Raw genomic sequence first — 20,768 nt, forward strand, 5'->3', positions numbered from 1 at the left:
TCGAAGACAGTACTGTTTCAAGTCTCAGCTTTGTTTTAACAAACTATAAGTCCGACAAAGACCTGTGATCCTTTCCCTAGAATTTATGTCAGTCTTGACACAGTAGGTCAGTCAGGACCTGAGGTTGTCTTTGTAGGCCATTTGACATTCTGCCTCTAGGAATCTTGGGTCACAGTTCCAGTACCTTAACGATCGTTTGGGTGATTTGGGCGTGTGATTTACTTTCATTGGACGTTACCTTCAATAACCCACACGACAACCGTGTGTGGTAGAACGGGGCAGGTGTTTATGCGTGTTTCCCTAATGAGAACCTGAGGCACAAGTGACGGGTGCAAGCTCACACGATTAGGAAATGCTGGAGCCAGAGCTGGAGGCCGGCTCTTGTACCTTCTTCCCTCTGTGGCTTTTACATCGCACCTTTCAGGATCAGTGCTTTGGCGGGGTGGCTTCTCCGGCTTTCTGCCGCAATCCCTGTTTTTCGGAGCTTGCGTGCGCAGTGGTATCCCTTACGTCTACGCTTAGGCTTTTGCCTGATGAGCATCGTCTCTTAACAAAAATCTTGTAAGCAGTTATATAGTAAACAGTTAATCCAGAAGAAAACAATTGGAGACAGCTGACAGATAGATCAAGCTATCCCTGAAACCTTCCCTGAGAAGACCTGGTTTCTCTGCCACTCTCACCTGTCTCTGAGAGGAGTAATTTCACATTGTGTTTGAGATTGAACCTCACAACTTGCCTCTTGTGAGTTCTCAGCATGGCTCTCTGATTGTTACAATGGCATTTAAGCGTTTAGCATTTGGTCCTTCTTCTGGAGGTTTCTGTGTTGACCTTGGAGAACAACACATGGGTAAGGAGAAGTCATAACCAATAAGAGTAAAGGAACATTTGCTGGAGATGGAGAAGCTGAACAGTTCCACTTTTTAATTTTATTATACGTGTACTGAGAGCCAGAACCCATTTCATTCATTTCCTTATTCATTACCGGATGTTCCGGTGCCTCCTATCCGCCAGGCACTGTGCTGGGTGCTGGGAAAATAGCCACAAGCTAGGTAGGCAAGACTGTATTCTTGGAGCTTGCAGAATATTCCATGCTCTGATATACTCTTACACACGATAAGCATTTAAACATACTGACTTTGGATGATAAGGTTTTTAAAAATTAAACTAAATGAAAGTTTATGCTTGCTTACTTTTAAATTATGTTCTCATTTTACGTGTTTCTTTATTCTAAAGGATGGTTAATGGTTTCACATGAATGTTCTGCCTGTGTTCTGTTACAGGGATCTCTAATAAATTCCCTAAAGCCGTCGGGGCCCACGCCAGTGTCCGGTCAGTTGTCATCTGGTGATAAAGCCTCAGGTCAGTTTGCATTTTCATTTTAGTGAAAATCAAGGTGAAAGAAACCCTCCACAAGAGAGTTTAGTATTCTAGATCACAGAGGCCACTGACATAGGAAATCAAGTAGAGAGATATTTGGAAGGCTTCAGTCAATGAAGAATGTCCAGGAAATCTGTGACCCTTCATCAGCCCTGCAGACTTCTGAAATTTGAGCGCAGTAGGAGAAAAATCTTCCTTAAAATGCTTTTCCCGAAAAGGAGCAATTGTGTTGTCTTCACTGGCCTTTTGCCGGATAATCAAAGTTACGGGAGGGGAGTGGAACTCGAGCTGTATTCTTCTACTAAAAGGACTGAAAAGTCCTCTTGGTTCACAGTGGTCATTCAAAGCTTGCAAAATGCAGAAAGGAAAACAGATCTGTGGTAATAGAAAAATTTCAGAGTAGACGATAGTGATGTCAGTGTCCCGATTTTATGGCTTCACACAATTCCCAGTACCCATTCGAGCTGAGTTATCCTTAGCTCAGATTAGTAGTTTTTATAGTCGCCGTCAGTGCTTTGACCAAGGGGTCCACATTGCCCAAACCAATGCAAGCAGAAGAGCTCTCTTGTGTAGATGCTGATGATGTGGGGTCTTCGCAGCATCCCCTTCCCTTGGCCCCTTCTTTACTGCCCCTTTACTTGGCCTGTGTTCCTTTTGGCTTCTGGGGCCTTGTGCCGCCCGCGGTTCTGCGTGTATGCCACTCCCTGGGCTCCGGCTTTTGTTTTCGCTCATGCTCCCAGGTGGGTGTCCGGGCAAATTCCGTTAGAGACCGAGCCGCCCACTTTCCGAACATCGTCTTCTCCTCAGCTGCACAGTCGTTCTGCCTTTCTCTAGAATCGAAAGCTGGATATTGGGTTCATCTTCAGTAAATAGGCCTTGCACTCGTTAGTGCGTACCCCTCAGTTGTCCAGAATGTGGATTAGTGCAGGACTGGCTGTTACCGGGCAGGCTTTCCAGGGGAGGGAGCCATGTCTCCCTTCTTGACTGGGATCTGAAGTTTTCAGTTAGAAGAAAATTCCGTTAGGATTATTAAGGATTCAGATTAAGAAGCTGGTTTCCATTTCTGGCTAATGTTTTGGAAAGTTTTGAAAGACCACACATCCCAGCCTCTTCAAGGCCCACCTTAGAGAGCTTTTGTCCCTCCTGAACTTAAGAACTAAGGAAGTCTAAGAAATTTTGCTTCACCTACGTCTTAAACAGTTAGCGGGACTTGCAAAGATATTTCTGACGTGCATGATTCAGCAGTGATTGTGAAATCCTGTCTTTCATTGCTAGACGTTTACTTGTGTTTTCACATGCTGGGTAACCAAAGGAAGAGGACGTCTGAGGGTAGAAAAATCTCTCTGAAGATACTGTCTCCAAGTTTGCAAAATAGTTCTCTTATTAATTAAGAATGGAAGTACCGTTGTTGTCTTTCTGATTATAAAACTACCATAAATGCACAAAACCATCTGCGGTGAAGAGACCTATAAGGTAGAAAGTGAACGCTGCCTCTTAAATTCGAGTTCCAGAAATAACCACCCTTAATTTAATCTGCGTGTCTGGAAGGTTACTTCATTGTTGTTTTTCAAACAAAAATAGGTGTATCCTGTGTCTATTGATTTGGAACCTGGTACCTGCCCTCCCCCCATTACAATACATACTCTGTTCATCTTTCCAGATCTGACACCCCTCTCCGTCACTTGTCTTAATTGCAGCCGAGGACCTGCACCCTGTTAAGTTTTACCAGTATTGTGCTGATAGTTGAGATCGTTTCTGATTTTTCAAGATGATGACCAAGGTTGCACAAGATACCCTTATACACACCACATTGCTTTATAGTAGCTTTAAAAATCCTCTACCCTGTACTCATTTGAGGAGAATGTCCTTTTTTTTTTTTTTTTTTTTTTTTAAACGTGTGATTTGCTTTGGGCTTTTTAAATGTAGTGTTCCCTGTTCCTCCCCCTCTTAAAGTGGAGCAGTAGGGGGAAAACTGAAGATAATACCCCAGACCGTTAATGAGTAGTTACAGTGAAATTGAACCTAGGGAAGAGAATGGATTGCACTTTTAGCTTTGCTGTGTGGCAGTACTCACGTATGACCTTTGTAATTTTTTTAAAAAAGCCGTTATTTGTGAAACATAAAACCATCCACTCTGAGAAATACAGAAAGGTAGGGAGAAAGCAAATGGTCATGAAGTCACTACTCAGAGATATTTCACATACTAACCTCTTTCTCTTTGGGTTTTTTTTTTTTTTTTTCCTTCCTTCAGTGTATATTTCCATCATTCTAAAACTTTATTATAAATTCTCATAAAATTATAGAACTACTTTCAGTGGTTTCAATTTAAACTACCCTCGAATTCTTTTGGTATCTTTTCCGGAGAGGAGAGCGTGGCCTGTTTTGGTCTGGAGTTAACACTGACAGAGCCGGCGAGCAAGTAAGTTCGTGGGCCTTGATGCTGACCTGACCTGTCGGAGAGCACGGTGAGGCCCACAGGCTGGACCCGCAGAGAACGACAACCTGGAACGGTGTTTCTAACAGCTTTCGTGTCATGTTCTCATTTTTTTTTTTTTTTTTTTTTTTTCTTCCCATAATTTCAGGGCCAGGGGCATCCAAGATAGAAACAGCTGTGACTTCTACCCCATCTGCTGCTGGGCAGTTCAGCAAGCCTTTCTCATTTTCTCCATCAGGGTCAGTAACAAACTTCATTTTTGTGGCAGATCGCCAGCAACCGTATAGGTAGCTTCCCCCGGTTTTACCGTCAGTAGGTATATGTATCTGCTTATTAAATGCATATGAGCCCAGAGCTCTTACCACCTTCAGTAACACATAGGATGTCAGCAACACTAGCTTATCATCCTCGTGCAGGCCTGCACTTGACCCTCGAACAACGGGGCTTTGAACCGCATGGGTCCGCTCCCACGCGGATTTTTTTCCCCGTAGCTTCCGGTAATACCATGGATGTATTTTTCCTTTGGTTTTCTCCGTAATATTTTTTCTTAGTTTACCGTATCGTAAGAAGGCAGCGTGTCGTACACATAACATGGGTCAACCAACTGTTGATGATGTCAGTGAAGCTTCCGGTCAGCAAGAGGCTATTAGTGGTTAAGTTTTGGGGAGTCGGAAGTTTTAAATGGATTTCCAGCTGCATGGGGGTGGGGGCCCCTGACCCCTGCCTTGTTCAAGGGCCAACTGTATTTCCCATTTTCCATCCCAAGTGTATATATGTGTTACTATAGATGTATTTGTTTTGCTTTCTAGGGTTAGCCTCCTTTTCTTTGAGCAGTGGGTCTGTGTCAGATTCTGTGGTTGGTCTTCTAGCTTATGACACTGACCTCTTTGCGTTCCGACGCCATCTGGGGGCTGGGGGTGACGTTGAGATTGGCTTTCCTGCTCGAGAGGGCGCTACATTCCACTGAGAGGAGGTGGTGAAGGACCACAGCCCTTTGGAAATCTGGGTCTTGTGGAGATACGGGGAAATGTTCCTGTCCCATTTCTTTAAGAATAATGATGACTGTACCTGTAAAGTTGAGTCATTTTGAAAAATGGGAAAGTCTTCCGGCCGTCATTCCACGGGAGCCTTGATTCGCCTCACAGGGTGGGTGCCTTTGTTCTGTGCCCGAGGCACTTCTGTTGAACCCCGTGAAGGGGGCCGGAGCGTCCTCCTCCTCCCGGAGGGGAGCTGGGTCTGTGGAGCGGAGATAAAAACCTGTCCGAAGGTTTTTGCCCGTGGAAAGCCTGCGTGCTCAGGTCCAGTAGAAAAGCCTCTGAAGCCCTTTCACTTTGTGCTCTTGGGACTGGAATTCTGCTTCCCACAGTCTCTCCCCCGATGTCATTGTTTCCTGAGTGTCCTTCAGCCATAACACGTCAAGAGCAAGAGGGGTTAGAATAGAATTTGAGGGGGAAATTATCAGATTACTTTTTCTTTAATGTAAGTCGTCGTTTTATCCTCTCAAAGATCGTTTGGAGCCACTTTGAGAGAGTAGGTTGGCGCCGGGAGTTACTGCTTCTTTTACAAACACTTAACAGTCTTCGCTGCTGCAAACGGATACTCTTCTTCCCATTTTTAAAATAAGGTGAAAAGGTTTGGGTCCCCGGGTCAGTGGCTCACCTCTGTTAGATAAAATTTCGTCACCAAGGTTGAGACAAAGAAAGGATTATTTTTTGTAATGTGATAAAATGCTTCTAACACATCTTCTTGGATGGTTTTTGTCCATTCGAGGAAGGCACTGATGGGTAAGCAAAACCTAAGTCCTTACAGTACTTACTGTATTTGCCGTGCTTGGCCCCTGATGCCTTAGAACTGTAGTTTTAAATTTGCCATTTGAACTTTGATCACAGTGGGTCATCTCTTCTGGTTCCCGCTTGTGCCGAATTTGTCCTTTGACCGTGGTGTCTTGACTTAGGTCAAGACATCTGAAGAAAATCTACGTTAGGAGAGAGAGAGGTTGATAGAGGGAGTCCACAAAGGTTTCGGACCGGATTTTCCCAGCCGAGGGCTCGGAGTTCGTGCTCTCCTCCACGTCCGCTAGCGGCATGGCGTGCTCCCGATGAGCCCTTTGATCTCGGGGTGGCTTCTCAGGGGTTCTCCCTGACCCGGCTCCCTTGCCTCCGTCCCGGGGCAGACGGTCTGCCCCAGCCACCGTGCCCACGCCCCCCACGCCCGGTGCATCTCCGTCACTGCTTAGCTTTCCGCACCACGGGTCCCCACCCAGGCTGCAGAGCCCCGCCGGGGCCTCCTGGCCTCGCCCACCGATTGCCGCTCCCCGCCTCGAGATCTGGGAGCGGCTTCCTGCCTCTGAGATATCCACGCTTTTACTCTGCTGTCGTTTATCGTCTCGGTTGTGAGTGCCTACGAGCAGATCGATCGTACAAATGAGTTGTGAACGTAACATTAAGAAGGGCAGGATTGTGCCTTCGGTGTTTGTTCCTCTTTAACCTCTCTCCTTGCGCTCCCTAGGACTGGCTTTAATTTTGGGATAATCACACCAACCCCGTCTTCTAATGTCACTGCCGCACAAGGTACAGTCTCTCCCTGCACGGCGCAGCGTTTCTTTTGTGTTTTCTCTAAACAGGTGCTGGGTTTTTGTACAGATGTGTTGACATTTTCCTTGCTGCTGAGTCTTGCTTAAAGCATCTGCAGCAAGTTTGGTGTTGACAGTGTGCCTTCGAAATAAGCCGCATTTAAGAAACTAAAGGGGAGGACTCCTGTTGACTTTTTAAGTTCAGAACAAGGAACGGATTTGCTTCTGGGAAAGCAAGGCTGGGCTTTAAATGCGGATGTTAACATGTGAATTAGAATTCCTTTCTCCATCTGCTCATCCTCACAAGACCGGATTCGTCTTCTCTCCCGGATAACCTGTCGGCAAACACACTCGTCCTTCTGTGTGTTGTTACATAGCCATCAGCCGACATCTTTTTAATGGCTAAGAGAATTTGAGGACCTGTAAAGAAACCAAATGTATTTTTTAAGTGCCTTCTAGCTCTCCGTTTAAAGAACTAAGTTGATTTTTCCTTTATTTGAAAAAGCAAGCTCTTCCTATGAAAGTGATATATTCTAAAATCCCATGTCGTACCCCTCAGGTTCTGTATTTCTTTTGTTTCCTCTTCTGCTTCATTTCCTTTAACACAGGCTCTTACGAATTTTCCAGTGTTACTGGAAATCTTATATGAATGTCACGTGTTAATGGCCACATGGTTTCTGTGATTTATTGAACCCATTTACCTGCCGAATATTTAGGTTATTTCCAGATCTTCCCTATAATGAACAACACACTGACCGTCTTTCCTCCGTTCGCTCAACAAGCGTGTTTTGAGCGTGTCCTCTGTGCCAGCTCGAGTGGAGGAGGTTTTGGGAGAAAAGGGGTCCCTTAAGATCTGGGGGCAGATCGGGGGCTGAAAGCACAGCAGACTCCCTAAACCTGGTTTGTCTGTGGCACTTAAAGGGTTGATGGTCTCCTTCCTTCCTTCCTTTCTACAATAGTGATTGTTTAAACTGTTTTCGTAACCTTTGCCCACTTAGATGTGGCAGAATACCCCCGAGGCTCATCTTCTCCCCTGTCCCACTTTCCAGAGCAAAAACAACTCCGTGATCTAAAAGGATTAAGAGGAACAAAATAATAACCGGCGGAGGTCATAAGTCAGACAGTAGGGAAATGCAGTGGTAATTCTGTAAACATTTGAATCACTACGAGACTAGACAACGATCCAGAACCATAGGCAGCTCCGTAACAGCAGTGATACAACAGGAAATGGCCCCCGGGGAGTTGGGGCCCTGCGGCCTTCCCAAGAATTTGTGACAGCCAGACTTCTTAAAACAACATGGAGTTAGAAATATCAGTAAACACTGTAATAGACCGATTTTACTTCGTAAACTAGAAAAGTGGGTTACTTTTATTTATCGACCACTTACTGTTTGACCAGACCTTTACCTGTATTCCATTCTATGTTTATAACAGCTCTTTGAGGTAGCTACTCTTACTACACTTATTTTCCAAATGGGGAAACTGAGGCCCAGAGAGGTAAAGTAGCTTGTCCAGAGTGGTGCAGCGAGCAAGCGGCAGAGCACCTGGCTCCAGAGCCCGTGCCCTTGACCAGGAGGCCACACTGCCTCTGTAAAAGCGCTCACTAGGAAGTAGCCCTTTGTTGTGCGTAAAAATAGTCGTCTGTGGACTGACACTTTCTTAGTCCGTAAAAAACGCAGCAGGAATTTCCATGTTGGATCAACTCCCGGCCTACCGGGCGGTCCATAGGCGAGCACCGCGTCACAAATGTTCTCGAGGAAAGCGCACACGGGGCAGACGAGACAAGATACCTTTTTTTTTCTCTTTTGGGAGAGTACTGTGAATTTCCTGTATTCACACGGTGCTGTGTGCTTGCTGTGACGTAACGGTCACGGAAAGGACATTTGCCTTCCTCACCCGGGTGAGCTAACTGAGAGCGAGCGCTCCTGTGAAAAAGCCTTCACTCTGTGTCCCCGAGGAAAAGCGCTGTGGTTGAACATCTGTCCCTGCTGTATCGAGGGGAGGCTGGGCTTGGAACGTGATGGGTCGTGTTGCGCTAAATCCAACCCATTTTCTCATTTCTGTTTCTTGCTAGGGGCAGCACCCCCCACTAAAGAGCCAAACCAGCTCGACGCGTTCCCGTTTGGTGGGGGAGGCAAACCCTTCTATGAGACGGTTCCTGAAAGCTCGCCGCCCTCGGGGATGACCGCATCAACCACCACTGCAGCCACCGCTGCCTCTCCGGCAGAGTCTGCGCCTTCAAGCAGCAGACCTGCGGCCCCTTCTGGAATCGCTCTTTCCACCACCTCTAGCAAGCCGGAACCCCCGCCATCCAAGTTGGGAGAGCTTCTGTTTCCGAGTTCTTTGGCTGGAGAGACTTTGGGCAGTTTTTCAGGACTGCGGGTTGGCCAAGCAGACGATTCTACAAAGCCAGCCGTGAAGGCTCCATCCACAGGCCTGACTAGCGCACAGCCAACCAAGACTTCCACTGTCCCCTCGGGGTTTAGTTTTACCAGCCCTCCCGTGTTAGGGAAGCACGCAGAACCCCCCGTGACCTCCTCTGTGACCGCAGCCACAGGGGCCCCTCCGGCAGCCACCACCAGCGCGGGCACTAGCAGTCCCTCGACTGGCATTTTCGGCGCTCTGCCCGTAGCCAGTGCGGGATCCTCTGGAGTTCTGGGTTTCGGCGGGCTGTCCCTAAGTGGTAGCAAGACTAGTTTTTCCTTCGGAAGCCAACAGACGAGCAGTACAGCGCCCCCACCTGCCCCACCGTCAGCCACAACTGCCGCTCCCCTGCCTACGCTGTTCCCCATGATGTCGTTTGGTAGCCTCCTGAGTTCAGGGTCTGCTCCCACCCTGCCCGCGTCCTCTGGTAAGAGCGCGGAAGAGGCCGCGTCCTCGGCCTCATCCGAGAAGCCGGACGACGGCGACGCCTCGGCGTCCGCGACCTCGCTTCTGGGGCAGCCGCCGTCAGCCCCGCTTCCCCAGGCTCCTCCGCAGACTTCTGACCCGGTTAAAAGAGAGCCTGCTCTGGCACAGCCCGCAGTCGGCAGCCCGGGCCCCGCGGCGTCCGGCGGCGGTCTCGCGACGCCTGCCGCGGAGGCCACGCCAGCGGCCCCCGCGGGCCCTGACGTCAAGACGGAACTGGCCTCCCCCGCTTCCACGCTCTCGGCTCCCGGGCCGCCTGCCGCCGCCGCCGCCGCGGCTACCCTCCCGGGCGCGGTCCCCGTGGCCGTTGAAACCCCAGGTCCCCCCACGACCTCCAGCTCCGTTTCCGGCGCTGCTCCGAGCCCGGCCGCGGAGACCGCGGCGTTTGGGACCGCCACTTGCGGCTCTTCTGTCTTCGCTCAGCCGCCCGCCGCCAGCTCCAGCTCCAGCTCCAGCTCCGCCTTCAGTCAGCTCGCCGGCCCCGCGGCCACCGCCCCGTCCGCCGCCCCCGTGTTCGGGCAGGCGGCCGCCGGCTCCGGGCCGGGCCTGTTCGGGCCACAGGCGGGAGGCGCGGCCGGCGCGGCCGCCACCGCCGCCGCCACGCCGCCCGCCAGCAGCTCCGGCTTCGGCGGTCCCGCTTTTGGCGCGTCGGCCACCGGGGTGTTCGGACAGACGACGTTCGGCCAGGCCCCGGCCTTCGGGCAGGCGACGAGCAGCCCCGCCAGCGTCTTTTCCTTCAGCCAGCCTGGGTTCAGCTCGGTGCCCGCGTTCGGCCAGCCCGCGGCCTCCACCTCCGCGTCCACCAGCGCGAACGTCTTCGGTGCCTCCTCCAGCACCAGCAGCTCCAGCTCCTTCTCGTTCGGACAGTCCTCTGCCAACACAGGAGGGGTGCTGTTTGGCCAAAGCAACCCTCCCGCGTTCGGGCAGAGCCCCGGCTTCGGGCAGGGAGGCTCCGTGTTCGGTGGCACCTCGGCCGCCACCACGACCACGTCATCTTCTGGGTTTAGCTTTTGTCAAGCTTCAGGTAAGAATTTACGGAAGACTCTGTCCTCTCTGTCATTTGAAATATTTGCGGGGGAAGGAAACAAAAAACAAAAAAACCCTGTATCGCTTTTGAGTTAAAAGAAAAGGGAAAACGAGAAATGCAAAAAGGGCGCTTGGAGCGCTGGCGGCCTCGCGACTTTCCTTGGCCTCGTCACCATGGCTGCAGTTGGGCTGCTCAGCAGATTCTCCCGTTAGCCAGTTCCATGGGGAAGAACGCAGGCGTCTTTAGCTTAAGGTCCTGGCAAATAACGAACGACTCATAAATCGGAACCTTTAAATCTGGAAGTTGCTTTGGAGGCTATTCCGTCCCGAACCGTCAAGGCTCGAGGAGACCCATCTAATGTCATGAGGTGCTAATCGTGGAGCCAGAACCAGACTCCGGGGTGCCTCGTCCTAGTTCACTGCCCTGCCAGCGTTTCATATCCTGCCTCCTCTGACACCTTCTTGCTTGCTAGAACGGCAGATACTTACATTTGAAAAGGGTTTTTTGCCTGTTTTCAGCGTACTTTAAAGAAAAAAACGACAACCCAAATCTTTAAATGTTCCTTTTTTTTTTTTTTAAGTTTGTGTATTTATTTATTTTGAGAGAGAGAGCGCGCAAGCAGGGGAGGGGCAGAGAGAGGAAGAGAATCCCAAGCAGACTCCGCACCGTCAGCGCAGAGCCTTGACGCGGGGCTCAAGCTCACGAAACGCGAGATCGTGACCTGAGCCGAAACCAAGAGTCCAGCACTTAACCGACTGAACCACCCGGGCACCCCTAAATGTTACTACTTTTTAAAGTAAAACATAACCCACTGTTGCGTGTCCATTTCAGCTGCTTTCACTTCCACAAGTTATCAACAGGACAATTTGAGAATATTTTCTAAGTTTCCGTTTCTAGTAATTATCTAAGGAAAGGCGATTTCTTCAGCAGTTAGGCCGCAGGGGGGAAACAGGGATTAATGATTTCTTGGTGGGCAAGAGTATAAGTGACTGCCCATTCGTTCACTTGGTGATGATTTATTTGCAGATGGTTTATAATTTATTAGCATGGAAATTTCTTCCTTCCTTCCTTCCTTCCTTCCTTCCTTCCTTCCTTCCTTCCTTCAGCAAGTGTTTGTTAAGCTCCTGCCAGGTTCAGCTCCAAGGACAGACAGAGTGCCGAAAGACAGTTCTGAGCTCCACCTGCTGCCCTGTCAGGAGGCCGGCCTGAGTTCTGGGGAATGTGCTCATGTGGTGTCGCAAGGGGGAAAGGCCTGGGGAGGCTTAAAGAGAAGGGTGTTCAGCGCGCTCTTGGGAGCATCCTTTTCTCTGCAGTCTGAACTTGACAGTCCCTCAGGCACAAGTATAATCAAACTGTTCAGACACAAGTATGAACCATTGAAGCAATCTTCTTTCATCTGGTAACAACGTGCAAAGGTACCTGAGCAGTCTGCTCCAGCCCTGGTGGAGGAATTGAGCCTTGCCTGAGCTCACCTACCTAGAGATCAGTGACAGGGATGACCATGGAACTCCCATCTTCCAGCTCCTTGGCTCGGGCTCTCTGGTTGCTAACATGCAGTCCCGCCCAGTTTTCCCAGGTTCATAGCAGCACCTCAGCCCTGTTACGCCACCTAGAAAAAAGAGGAAGTACCTCAGGAGAACCTGGTGTTTGAGATCACAGGAAACCAAGGAGTAAAAACATTTGTGACGTTAAGTCAGTCACTGGAAAGACTCCTTGACCGCAAAGTAAGGAAAAGCTATCCTGAGCGTGGCCCACCCTGCAGTCTGTACCAGCCTGGGCTTTGGCAGGAGACAAGGATTCAGTCTTCGGGATTTGGGAATTTACAGTCTAATAAAACGTTAACGATGACCCGAGAAAGGCCTTCATTACTCAATTTTCTCCATTGCCTATATAGGAAAACAGATTTTATTCCCGAGTCCATTCGTTATCCGGTATCTCAGAATGCCATCTGAAAACAAAATACTTGATGTCGTAAAAGACTCATCCAAGTTAAACTTGTTTTCTTCTTATTTTCCAGGTTTTGGGTCTAGCAACACTGGTTCTTTGTTTGGTCAAGCAGCCAGTACGGGCGGGACAGTCTTCGGCCAGGTAAATGATGTGTGTTTGCCTCCATTCGTGTCCACATGTGTCAGACCCATCCACGTTGTTCCCACACAGCGTAATCAATTCAAACTGTGTGTCGAACGCCAGCAAAGAGCCTCACATGGTTCTCAAGCTCTGCCTTCTTTAGCTCCCTTGGGGACACGGAAGTCTCAGCCTCTGATTCGAGAGAATCACTACAATTTTGAGCCCCCTTTTTTTTTTTGACAGTCCTCTAGGAGAGCACTGTAAAAGCACAGTGCGTGAGTTCTATCAATCTTCTGCCTGTTCTGCTAGGCCAGGGGTTGACCTACAGTTCGTGGGCTGAAATCTGCTCCTCGGCCTTGTGGTGTTTTGTTTTTTGTTCTCTGTTGTTCTGGGGTTTTTTTAAGGTCCTTAAATAGAGCTTAAAAAGAGCTAAGAATAGTTTTTACCTTCTTAAATGGTTGTTTAGACAAAAAGAATAATTTTGAACAGAAACCACATATGGGCCCTCAACTAAGCTGTATGTCCTCGTTTCGGTGACCTGAGTTGCTTCAGTGTGTCTAGCTGTTATCTGTGTGTGCACACGGTTTTAAGGGCTTTACACAGATTGACTCACGTAATCGTTAGCGCCTCTCTAAGGGAGGTGCCGTTATTATCCCCATTCCACACATGAAAGCAGCAGGGCCCGGAGGAAATGCGTTGTTACATCACATGCCAGCTGCTTTCAGATCAGAATAAAGAAAGATACTCTGATGTATCAGACGTGATGGTGGCTTTCCAAAGGTGGATTTGGTATTTGTCCGTTAATTAATGAAACAGCAGGCATATTAGATGTTTCTTCCACATCTTCCAGAAGGGGTTTTCTTTATCATCCTTTTCCTTTGAAGGCTAGGCTCTGCCCTAGTCCGTGATCTTTGGCACTTCGGAGCTGGTAACGGCAGGTTAAGTCATTTAAACCGGGTTCCTCGCCGGACGTGGCTAAACATGGCAGACGAAACATAAAAACCATAGTTTGAAAAGCACTGGGCAGCCGACAAGGTGTTTTACGAAGGAAAATGAGTGCCTGTGGAAGTGATTGGAGCATAAGAGCCAGTTTTGCCATGAGGGCATTTATTCATCTGAGAAAATTATCATTTCCTATTTTAATAGTTGCAAAGGACAAAGGGACAGAGATCACTGAGATGTGCACAAAGTGGGGAGTCTAAAAGAGACCCTCCCCCAAGGCGAGCCGGGGCTCCAGATTCACTGGTCTCGGCTTGTGAATGTGGCCTGACAGGATCGTAGGATGGTGATGTCTGCAGATGTCCGGCAGAAGCAGCACCGACCCCGTTTGACGAAAAGCAACAACTCTAGGCCTTGGACACTTTGTAAGGACATTGATTCCCACGCCTAAATGAGTCCGTCACAAAAGGAAACAAGGAACTGTGAGCAAGGGCCAGAATACACATCAGACATACATTTGTAAAGACTCCTAGACTATAAAGCAGCCATCGTTTTACGAGTCCAGTAGGAATAAAAGGCAAAATTGGGCATACTAGTAAAAAATGGGAGATAAAGTGTCATAGCTGAATTGAAAAAAGAACCACATGGAACTTAATAGAAAATATAATTGAAATTTAAGATCCTGGAAATCTAAAATCTCTAGACCCAGCCGAAGAGAGTAATAATACATTGGGACAGAGATCAGCAAACTTTGTGCAAAGGGCTAGATAGTAAATATTTTAGACCTTGAGGGCCACATGTAGTTTCCATCACAGCTGCCTAATGCTACGCAAAAGCAGCCGTAGACCGTAAATAAATGAATGAGCGTGATTATGTTTCCACTAAGTTTTATTTACAAAAACAGGCAGTGGTCTGGATTTAGCCCACGGTACTATATACTTTGGTGACCCTTGAACTATAAAAGGTAGGTCAGATTAAGTTATCTGGCATGCATCATGGAGAGCAAAACAGATGGAAAATGTAAAAGCAAAATCTTAGAAAATTTAACATTCGATCAGAGAAGAGAGAAAGAGAAAGAATGTATGACAGAATTAGAGAAAAAGACACATTTCCAAAACCAGTAGAAAACACTAACCCACAGATTCAAAAATCCAACAAATGCCAAACCATGCGTAAAAGGAAACTGATTCCAAGCCCCATTATACAGAACTATAAAGAAATAACATTAAAAGCGCTCAGGAGAAAAGACGGGTTACCTTCAAAGGGGCAAGAGTTGGATTCACAGCTGACTTCTCAGCGGTGACAGTGAAAGCCAGAGACGGTCTATCTACCTGGAATTTCTAGACCTCATGAAAATTATCTTTAAAGAGTGAAGGGAAATCAGGACGTTTTTCAGACAGATACTGAGAGAATTTATGCCTAGCAGACCTGAAGAAAATTCTAAAAGATACTCTTCAGGCAGAAGGAAAATCTGACTCCACTAAAATTACGGCTCTGCTAATTTTGGGGTAAAGCAAGCCATGAAATAGGAAAATTGCAGCCTATGAAACTGACGGAGTAATTGCATTCAGGATATATAAACAATACGAATCAAAAAGAAAAAAGACAACTACACCCCCACCGAAATGGCTAAAATTGAAAGGGCTGACAATACCCAATATTGGTGAGGGGGTGGAGCAACTAGAAACTCCCACGTGTTGGGGGGGGGGGGCGCATAAATCCGTATAACCGCTTTGGAAAAGCACCTGCTACTGTCAAAACTAGATACACAAAATTCCTATTGACCCAGCGTATCTGCTTCTAGACACGTAACCAGCAGAAACGAGTGCCTTTGTTCACTAGAAGGTATGGATACGAGTGTCCCTAGCGGTATATTCATAGTAACTAAAAACAAGAAATGCATACCAGCTGAAGAACGGATGAATAAATTGTGATATGTGTATTCAGCGGAATACTGTCAAGCAGCGAAATCAAACGTGCCGCTTCTCTACGAGGCAAAAGGGGTAAATCCCACAGACGTAGTGTTACGTGAAAGAAGCCGGACACGAGAGTACAGGCACCTAAAGAGGCAAATACAGGCGAAACTTTGCATGATAGAAATCAGAAGAGTGATTGGTCTTAGGGCATTAAACATGGGATACAGAGGAGCCTTTTAGAGCACTAAAGCGATGTTTGCTGTCTTGAACGGTTATAAACAGTTACGTGTCAAAACCCATTGAGCTCTCTACACAGAAAATTGGTGAACTTAAACACAAGAGAAAATAGGCAAAAGGTTTTCTAAAAAGAAGATACTGTTGGTTGCACGACATCGTGAGTATACTCGATGCCACTGAATCGTACGCTTAAAACCACTGGAGTCGGTAAGTTTTACGTATATTTTATTACAGTTTGTGTAAAGAAGAAAAAATAAGAGACTATAAAAGCTAAAGGGTAGCCAAAGGACCAAGAAACATACTCAACTTAATTAGCAATACAAATCAAAACAACAAAGAGATCTACACCTATACGACAGCAAAAATTAAAAGCCCAACGATACCAAATGCCAGCGAATGTGCAGAGCAAAGGAAATTTGCTTCCACCCCTGGTCGGGTTGTGATTTGGTACGACCACCTTGCAAGGTGGCGTGATTGGACAAAGACAGGCAGCTCCGTCTCCCATGTGTGTGCTTTGAGAGAAACTCAAGAGCATGGGCACCCAGTCATGGGAGTGTTTGTAGCAACTTTGTTATAATAACCAAAAACTAGAAGCATCCCAAATGTTTATCAGTATTCCAGTGGGTAGATGAATTTGTATTATCCTGGCATAGAATTTTATCCAGCTAGGAAAATGAATCAATTGGAGCCACACGGGGGACTCACAGGCATGATGTGGAGCCGAGAGATCGAAAACTTAACTGTGATAAACTCCGAATTGGTCACTAGCCCCCCGCCGCCCTACCCATATTCTTCCTTCGCAGAAATTACGTTTGCAGTTGGAGGGGCCAGAAGTTCAAATCAGTATTTTTTTTTTTTTTTTTTTTTTTTTTTTTTTTTTTTTTACTGATAACAAGGGGCTCTCTGTGTTGCATTTATTGCTGTGTGCTCATTTTGTAGGACTGTGGCTAGCGCGTGATGCACACTGTAAAAACGTATGAACTTTCAGATGATAGGAGTATCCTCAGAAAAATCTTAAGGGTAGAAGGTAGATTCTGGCTAGGATCCAGAAGACCTTAACTCCTGTTGTAACAGCAAGCAAAATCCATATAGTGGAGAAATCACACCTACCCTGTGGTTATTCGAATTATCTTGTGCTGTGTAACAAATGACCCCAAAACCTAACAGCATGTATATACCTCCAGTGATTGATTTTGCTGTTGGCTCAGAACTTAACTAGAGCTCTTGACTAGAACGTGAGCATGTGGCTTCTCCTTGTGGCCTGGGCTTCCTCACAACGTGGTGACTGGATTCCGGGGAGAAATTTCAAGAAAGAAAGGGAGCAGGCAGAAGCTATATGACCTTTTATGACCTTGTCACAAAGTGTCACTTGTGTGGCATCCTGTTATTCAAAGCAGTCCTGCAATCCCACCCAGCTGTAAAAGGAGGGGAATAGACTTCACCTCCTGCTCTAGAAGAGCTCATGGGTCTAGAAATACTGCTGTGACCATCTTGAGAAAACGGTCTGTCCCAGTGGGACTCAGAGTGGCAGAACGCCTTGTGGAGTTGACTTCCAGAGAGGGGAGCCCGACGTAGGTGAGCGTGATGGTACGGTGGATTCTGGGGGCGTGTGTCAGGTCTGGGTTTGGGAAGGTGGAAGGAAGGTCATGCCGCAGATTGAGGAAATGTACTGGCAAGAAGTACAGAAGAAGCCAGAAGAAATTACTGGCAACGGGGGGGGAGCAAAACAAATGACCGATGAGAGCACTGCTTCATAGCCCTCCAGTGGCTATTATTGAACAAAACAAAAACCGAGAAAAGCAGGTGTTGACCAGGATGTGGAGAAATTGGAGTCCTCACACGAGGCTGGTTGGAATATAAAATAGTGTATCTGCTGTGGGAGACGATTTGGTGACTCCTCAAAAAGCTGAGCACAGAACTACCAGATGTCCCGGCCATTCCGCTACTGGGTAGATAGCCAAAGGAATTGAAAGCAGGAAGTCAAAGACACTTGTTCGCCAATGTTCACAGCAGTGTTATTCACAATAGCTGAAAGGAAGAAAGCACCCAAGTGTCCATCAACAGATGACTGAATAAACAAGATATGGTTTGTACACACAGTAGAATATTCTTCAGTCCTCCAAAAGGAAGAAGTTCCAAGTCATACTACGTGTGGATGGACCCCGAATGCATTATGCTAAATAAAGTCAGCCAGACATAAAAGAACCAGTAGTGTATGATTCCACTGCATGAAGTATTTACAACAGGTAAATTCATGGAGCAGGGAAGTAGACCAGAGACCCCCAGTGGCTGTTAGGGAGCGGGAATGGGAGTGATGCTTAATGGTTGAGAATTTGGGTTGAGGTGATGAAAAAGCCTTGGAAATAGACCGTGGTGATGGTCGCACAACATCGTGAATAGAATTAGTGCCACCGAATGGTATACTTAAGCGGTTAAAATGACAAGATGATATTTTGCCACCATTTTAAAAACTTAATAATGTGATACACCAAAAACCATTGGATTTTATACTTTAAAATCAGTGAGTTGTATGGTATATGGATTACATCCCAATAAAGATGTTAAAAAAAAAAAAAAGAACAACAACCAGGGCCTAAAAGACTTGCAAGTACAATGACTTGTTCAATATAAAAAGCATCCCTATCCACTGACCCCCCACTTTTGTTGAGGGAAAGGAAGTAAAGGCAGGACCAAAAAGCAGAAAGCACTCGCACAGTTGTGTAATCTCTTGTTGCCCAGAACTGCGAAGCAGCAAAAACGAAGGGTGCCCACAATCATATTTTAGAGAACAACCAGAAACAACTTGTAGCTGGTCTAGATACTAGACCATTTACAGGAAGAGAAAAGAACGGTTGAATAAGGAATCTCAGCAGAGCATTGGCAATTACGAAAATAAATAGAAAGTCCTGATCGATATCTGAAGTTTAAATCTAGCATCTGAAATAAAATAGGATTAGACAGGCATAGCAGCAGAGGGAATACTACAGAAGAACAGTGAACTTGAACAGACATCGGTAGAAACTACCTAAAATGAAGCTCAGAGTGGGGGCGCCTGGCTGGCTCAGTTAGCAGAGCATGCAACACTTGATCTCAGGGTGGTAAGGTCGAGCCCCATAGTGGGCATGGAGCCTGCTTAAAATAGTAAGTGTGTGTGTGTGTGTGTGCGTGTGTGTGCGTGTATAAACAAATTATTATTTTTTTAAGTGCAGCTCAGAGAGACTGGAAAAAAAAAAAAACCTGACAGAACATTAATGACCTGTGCAACAGTATCAGGCAGTCCATTGTATGTGTGATCAGAGTCCTTGAAAGAGAGGAGACCGAATGGAATAGGGGGGAAAAAAAATGTTTGAAGAAAAATGGCCAAGCTTTTCCAAATGCATTGAAAAACAGGGATCCAGAAATCAAAGAAACTGTGAACCCTGCACGGAATAAATGCGAGAAAGCCATACCAACACACATCATAGATCAGGTCCTGAGAACCAAATACAAAACGAAAAATTCAAAAGCAGCTAAAAAGACTCAGGACCTAGAGGGAAATAATGTATGGTTATGAGGAGATGTTAAACATGACAACCAGAGTAAAAAGGCAAAAAGATCTTCGCTACCTTGGAATAGATCAGTGGCTCTTAAATGGGTTCACTTCTGCCCCTCACCCCTTTGGAGGAATATCACAATTACAATGTCTGGAGACCTGTTTGGTCCTCACGAGTAGGGGATGCTATCTAGGGGTTAGAATCCAGGGATGCTGCTGAACATTCTGTAACCCTCTAGAACAAAGAATTATCCAGCCCGAAATGTCAATAATGCCACTGCTAAGAAACCATTATTAGAGAAACACAGATTTCATAGAACACAAAAAAGCACTAGCCGTAAAGGAAAGAAATGTAAAAACTAGACTGCCATCAGAATTACAAAGTGATGCTCATCAAAAGAGTTTGCGATAAAATTAAAGGACAGGGCATACACTGGGGGAAAATATTTACAATACACGTAACAAACAAAGGGCTTCTGTCCAGAATACGTAAAGAAAGCAAAACACGTGGACGGATACTTTACAAAAGAGGGTACGCGAATGGCCAATAAGCATGTGAAAACTTGACCACCATTGTTAGTCATCAGAGAAATGCGAATTGGAATCACAATATGACGCTGCTCCGTAGCTGCTAGAATTACTAAAATTTAAGGGCTAACAAAAAGAACGTGGAAAAGATCTAGAGCAAATAGATCTCTTAACGTATCGCTGGTGGGAGTATAAATGGTAATTTGGAAAACCGTTCGGCAATTTGTCAGTAAGTTAAATATACACTGATGTTAATGGTTTAGCAATTCCGGTCCTAGGTATTTACCCAAAAGAGCTGAAAATATCAGTCCATAAAAAAGACTTAAGAATGCTTATACCAACGCATGCAGCAATGTGGATGAATCTCAAAAGGCATATGTGGATTCTAGCCAGGTCAGTCAGGCAAGACAATGAAATCAAAGGTATCTAGACTGGAAAGGAAGAAGTAAAACTGTATCTGCAGATAACATGGTCAGGTATATATAGAAAATCCTAAGGAATCCGCTAGAACACTATTAGAACTAACGAATGGGTGCACGGTTGGAGGATACAAGATCAATACAAAAACAAAAACCTATTTCTACACCTTTGCAATGAACCATCAGAAAATGGATGCAAGAAAATTCCATTTTCTGTAACATCAAAAAGAGTATATAATACTCAGGAATAAATTTAGCAAGTGCAAAACATTCTGAACACTGTAAAACATTGTTTAAGGAAATGCACAGTCTAAATAAATGGACATCCAATGTTCATGGATTGGAAGATCACATTTGATGGGTGTTTATTAAAATAGTTTAATTTCAGATAGTTTTAGTACTACAAAGAGAATAAAGCAGGATGACGTGATAGTAATCAGGGAAAAGGATTTAGGTTACATAGTCAGGAGATGCCTTTCTGAAGGAGCCTCATCAGTGTCTCTTGTTCCTTTTTACATTTGTTTCTTCGAATTAGGATCGGATCCAGTCCACACATTGAGACTGCATGATAGGTCCCCTGAGGGTCTCGATCTATAGGTGGTGACCCCTCCATGTCCTGCCTCCTTTCGTTGTTTCTCATCATTCGGTTGTTGAATGAAGCAGGTCGATTGTTCTGTAGAATTTCCTGTGATCTGGTTGCTGACTGCATTCCCATGTTATAGCTCCCAAGTGAACTTGGTCCCCTGTCCTCTGTTACTTCCTGTGAAGTGGGGGTTGGGTCTGGAGGCTTCGGGAGATTCAGGTTTGATTTTT

General features: G+C 46.4%; 1 protein-coding gene across 1 annotated transcript in view; it reads left to right on the forward strand.

Moving 5' to 3' along the window:
• The window catches only part of NUP214 (nucleoporin 214), a 94,007-nt gene that overhangs the window by 54,958 nt on the left and 18,281 nt on the right, over positions 1-20,768 (forward strand). Inside the window, 5 exon segments of the mRNA XM_042964819.1 lie at positions 1,281-1,359; positions 3,960-4,050; positions 6,320-6,381; positions 8,458-10,314; positions 12,335-12,405. Of these exon segments, the coding sequence (XP_042820753.1) occupies positions 1,281-1,359; positions 3,960-4,050; positions 6,320-6,381; positions 8,458-10,314; positions 12,335-12,405 (2,160 nt within the window).

The sequence above is a fragment of the Panthera tigris genome, chromosome D4 (assembly GCF_018350195.1).
Source record: "Panthera tigris isolate Pti1 chromosome D4, P.tigris_Pti1_mat1.1, whole genome shotgun sequence".
Lineage (NCBI taxonomy): Eukaryota > Metazoa > Chordata > Mammalia > Carnivora > Felidae > Panthera > Panthera tigris.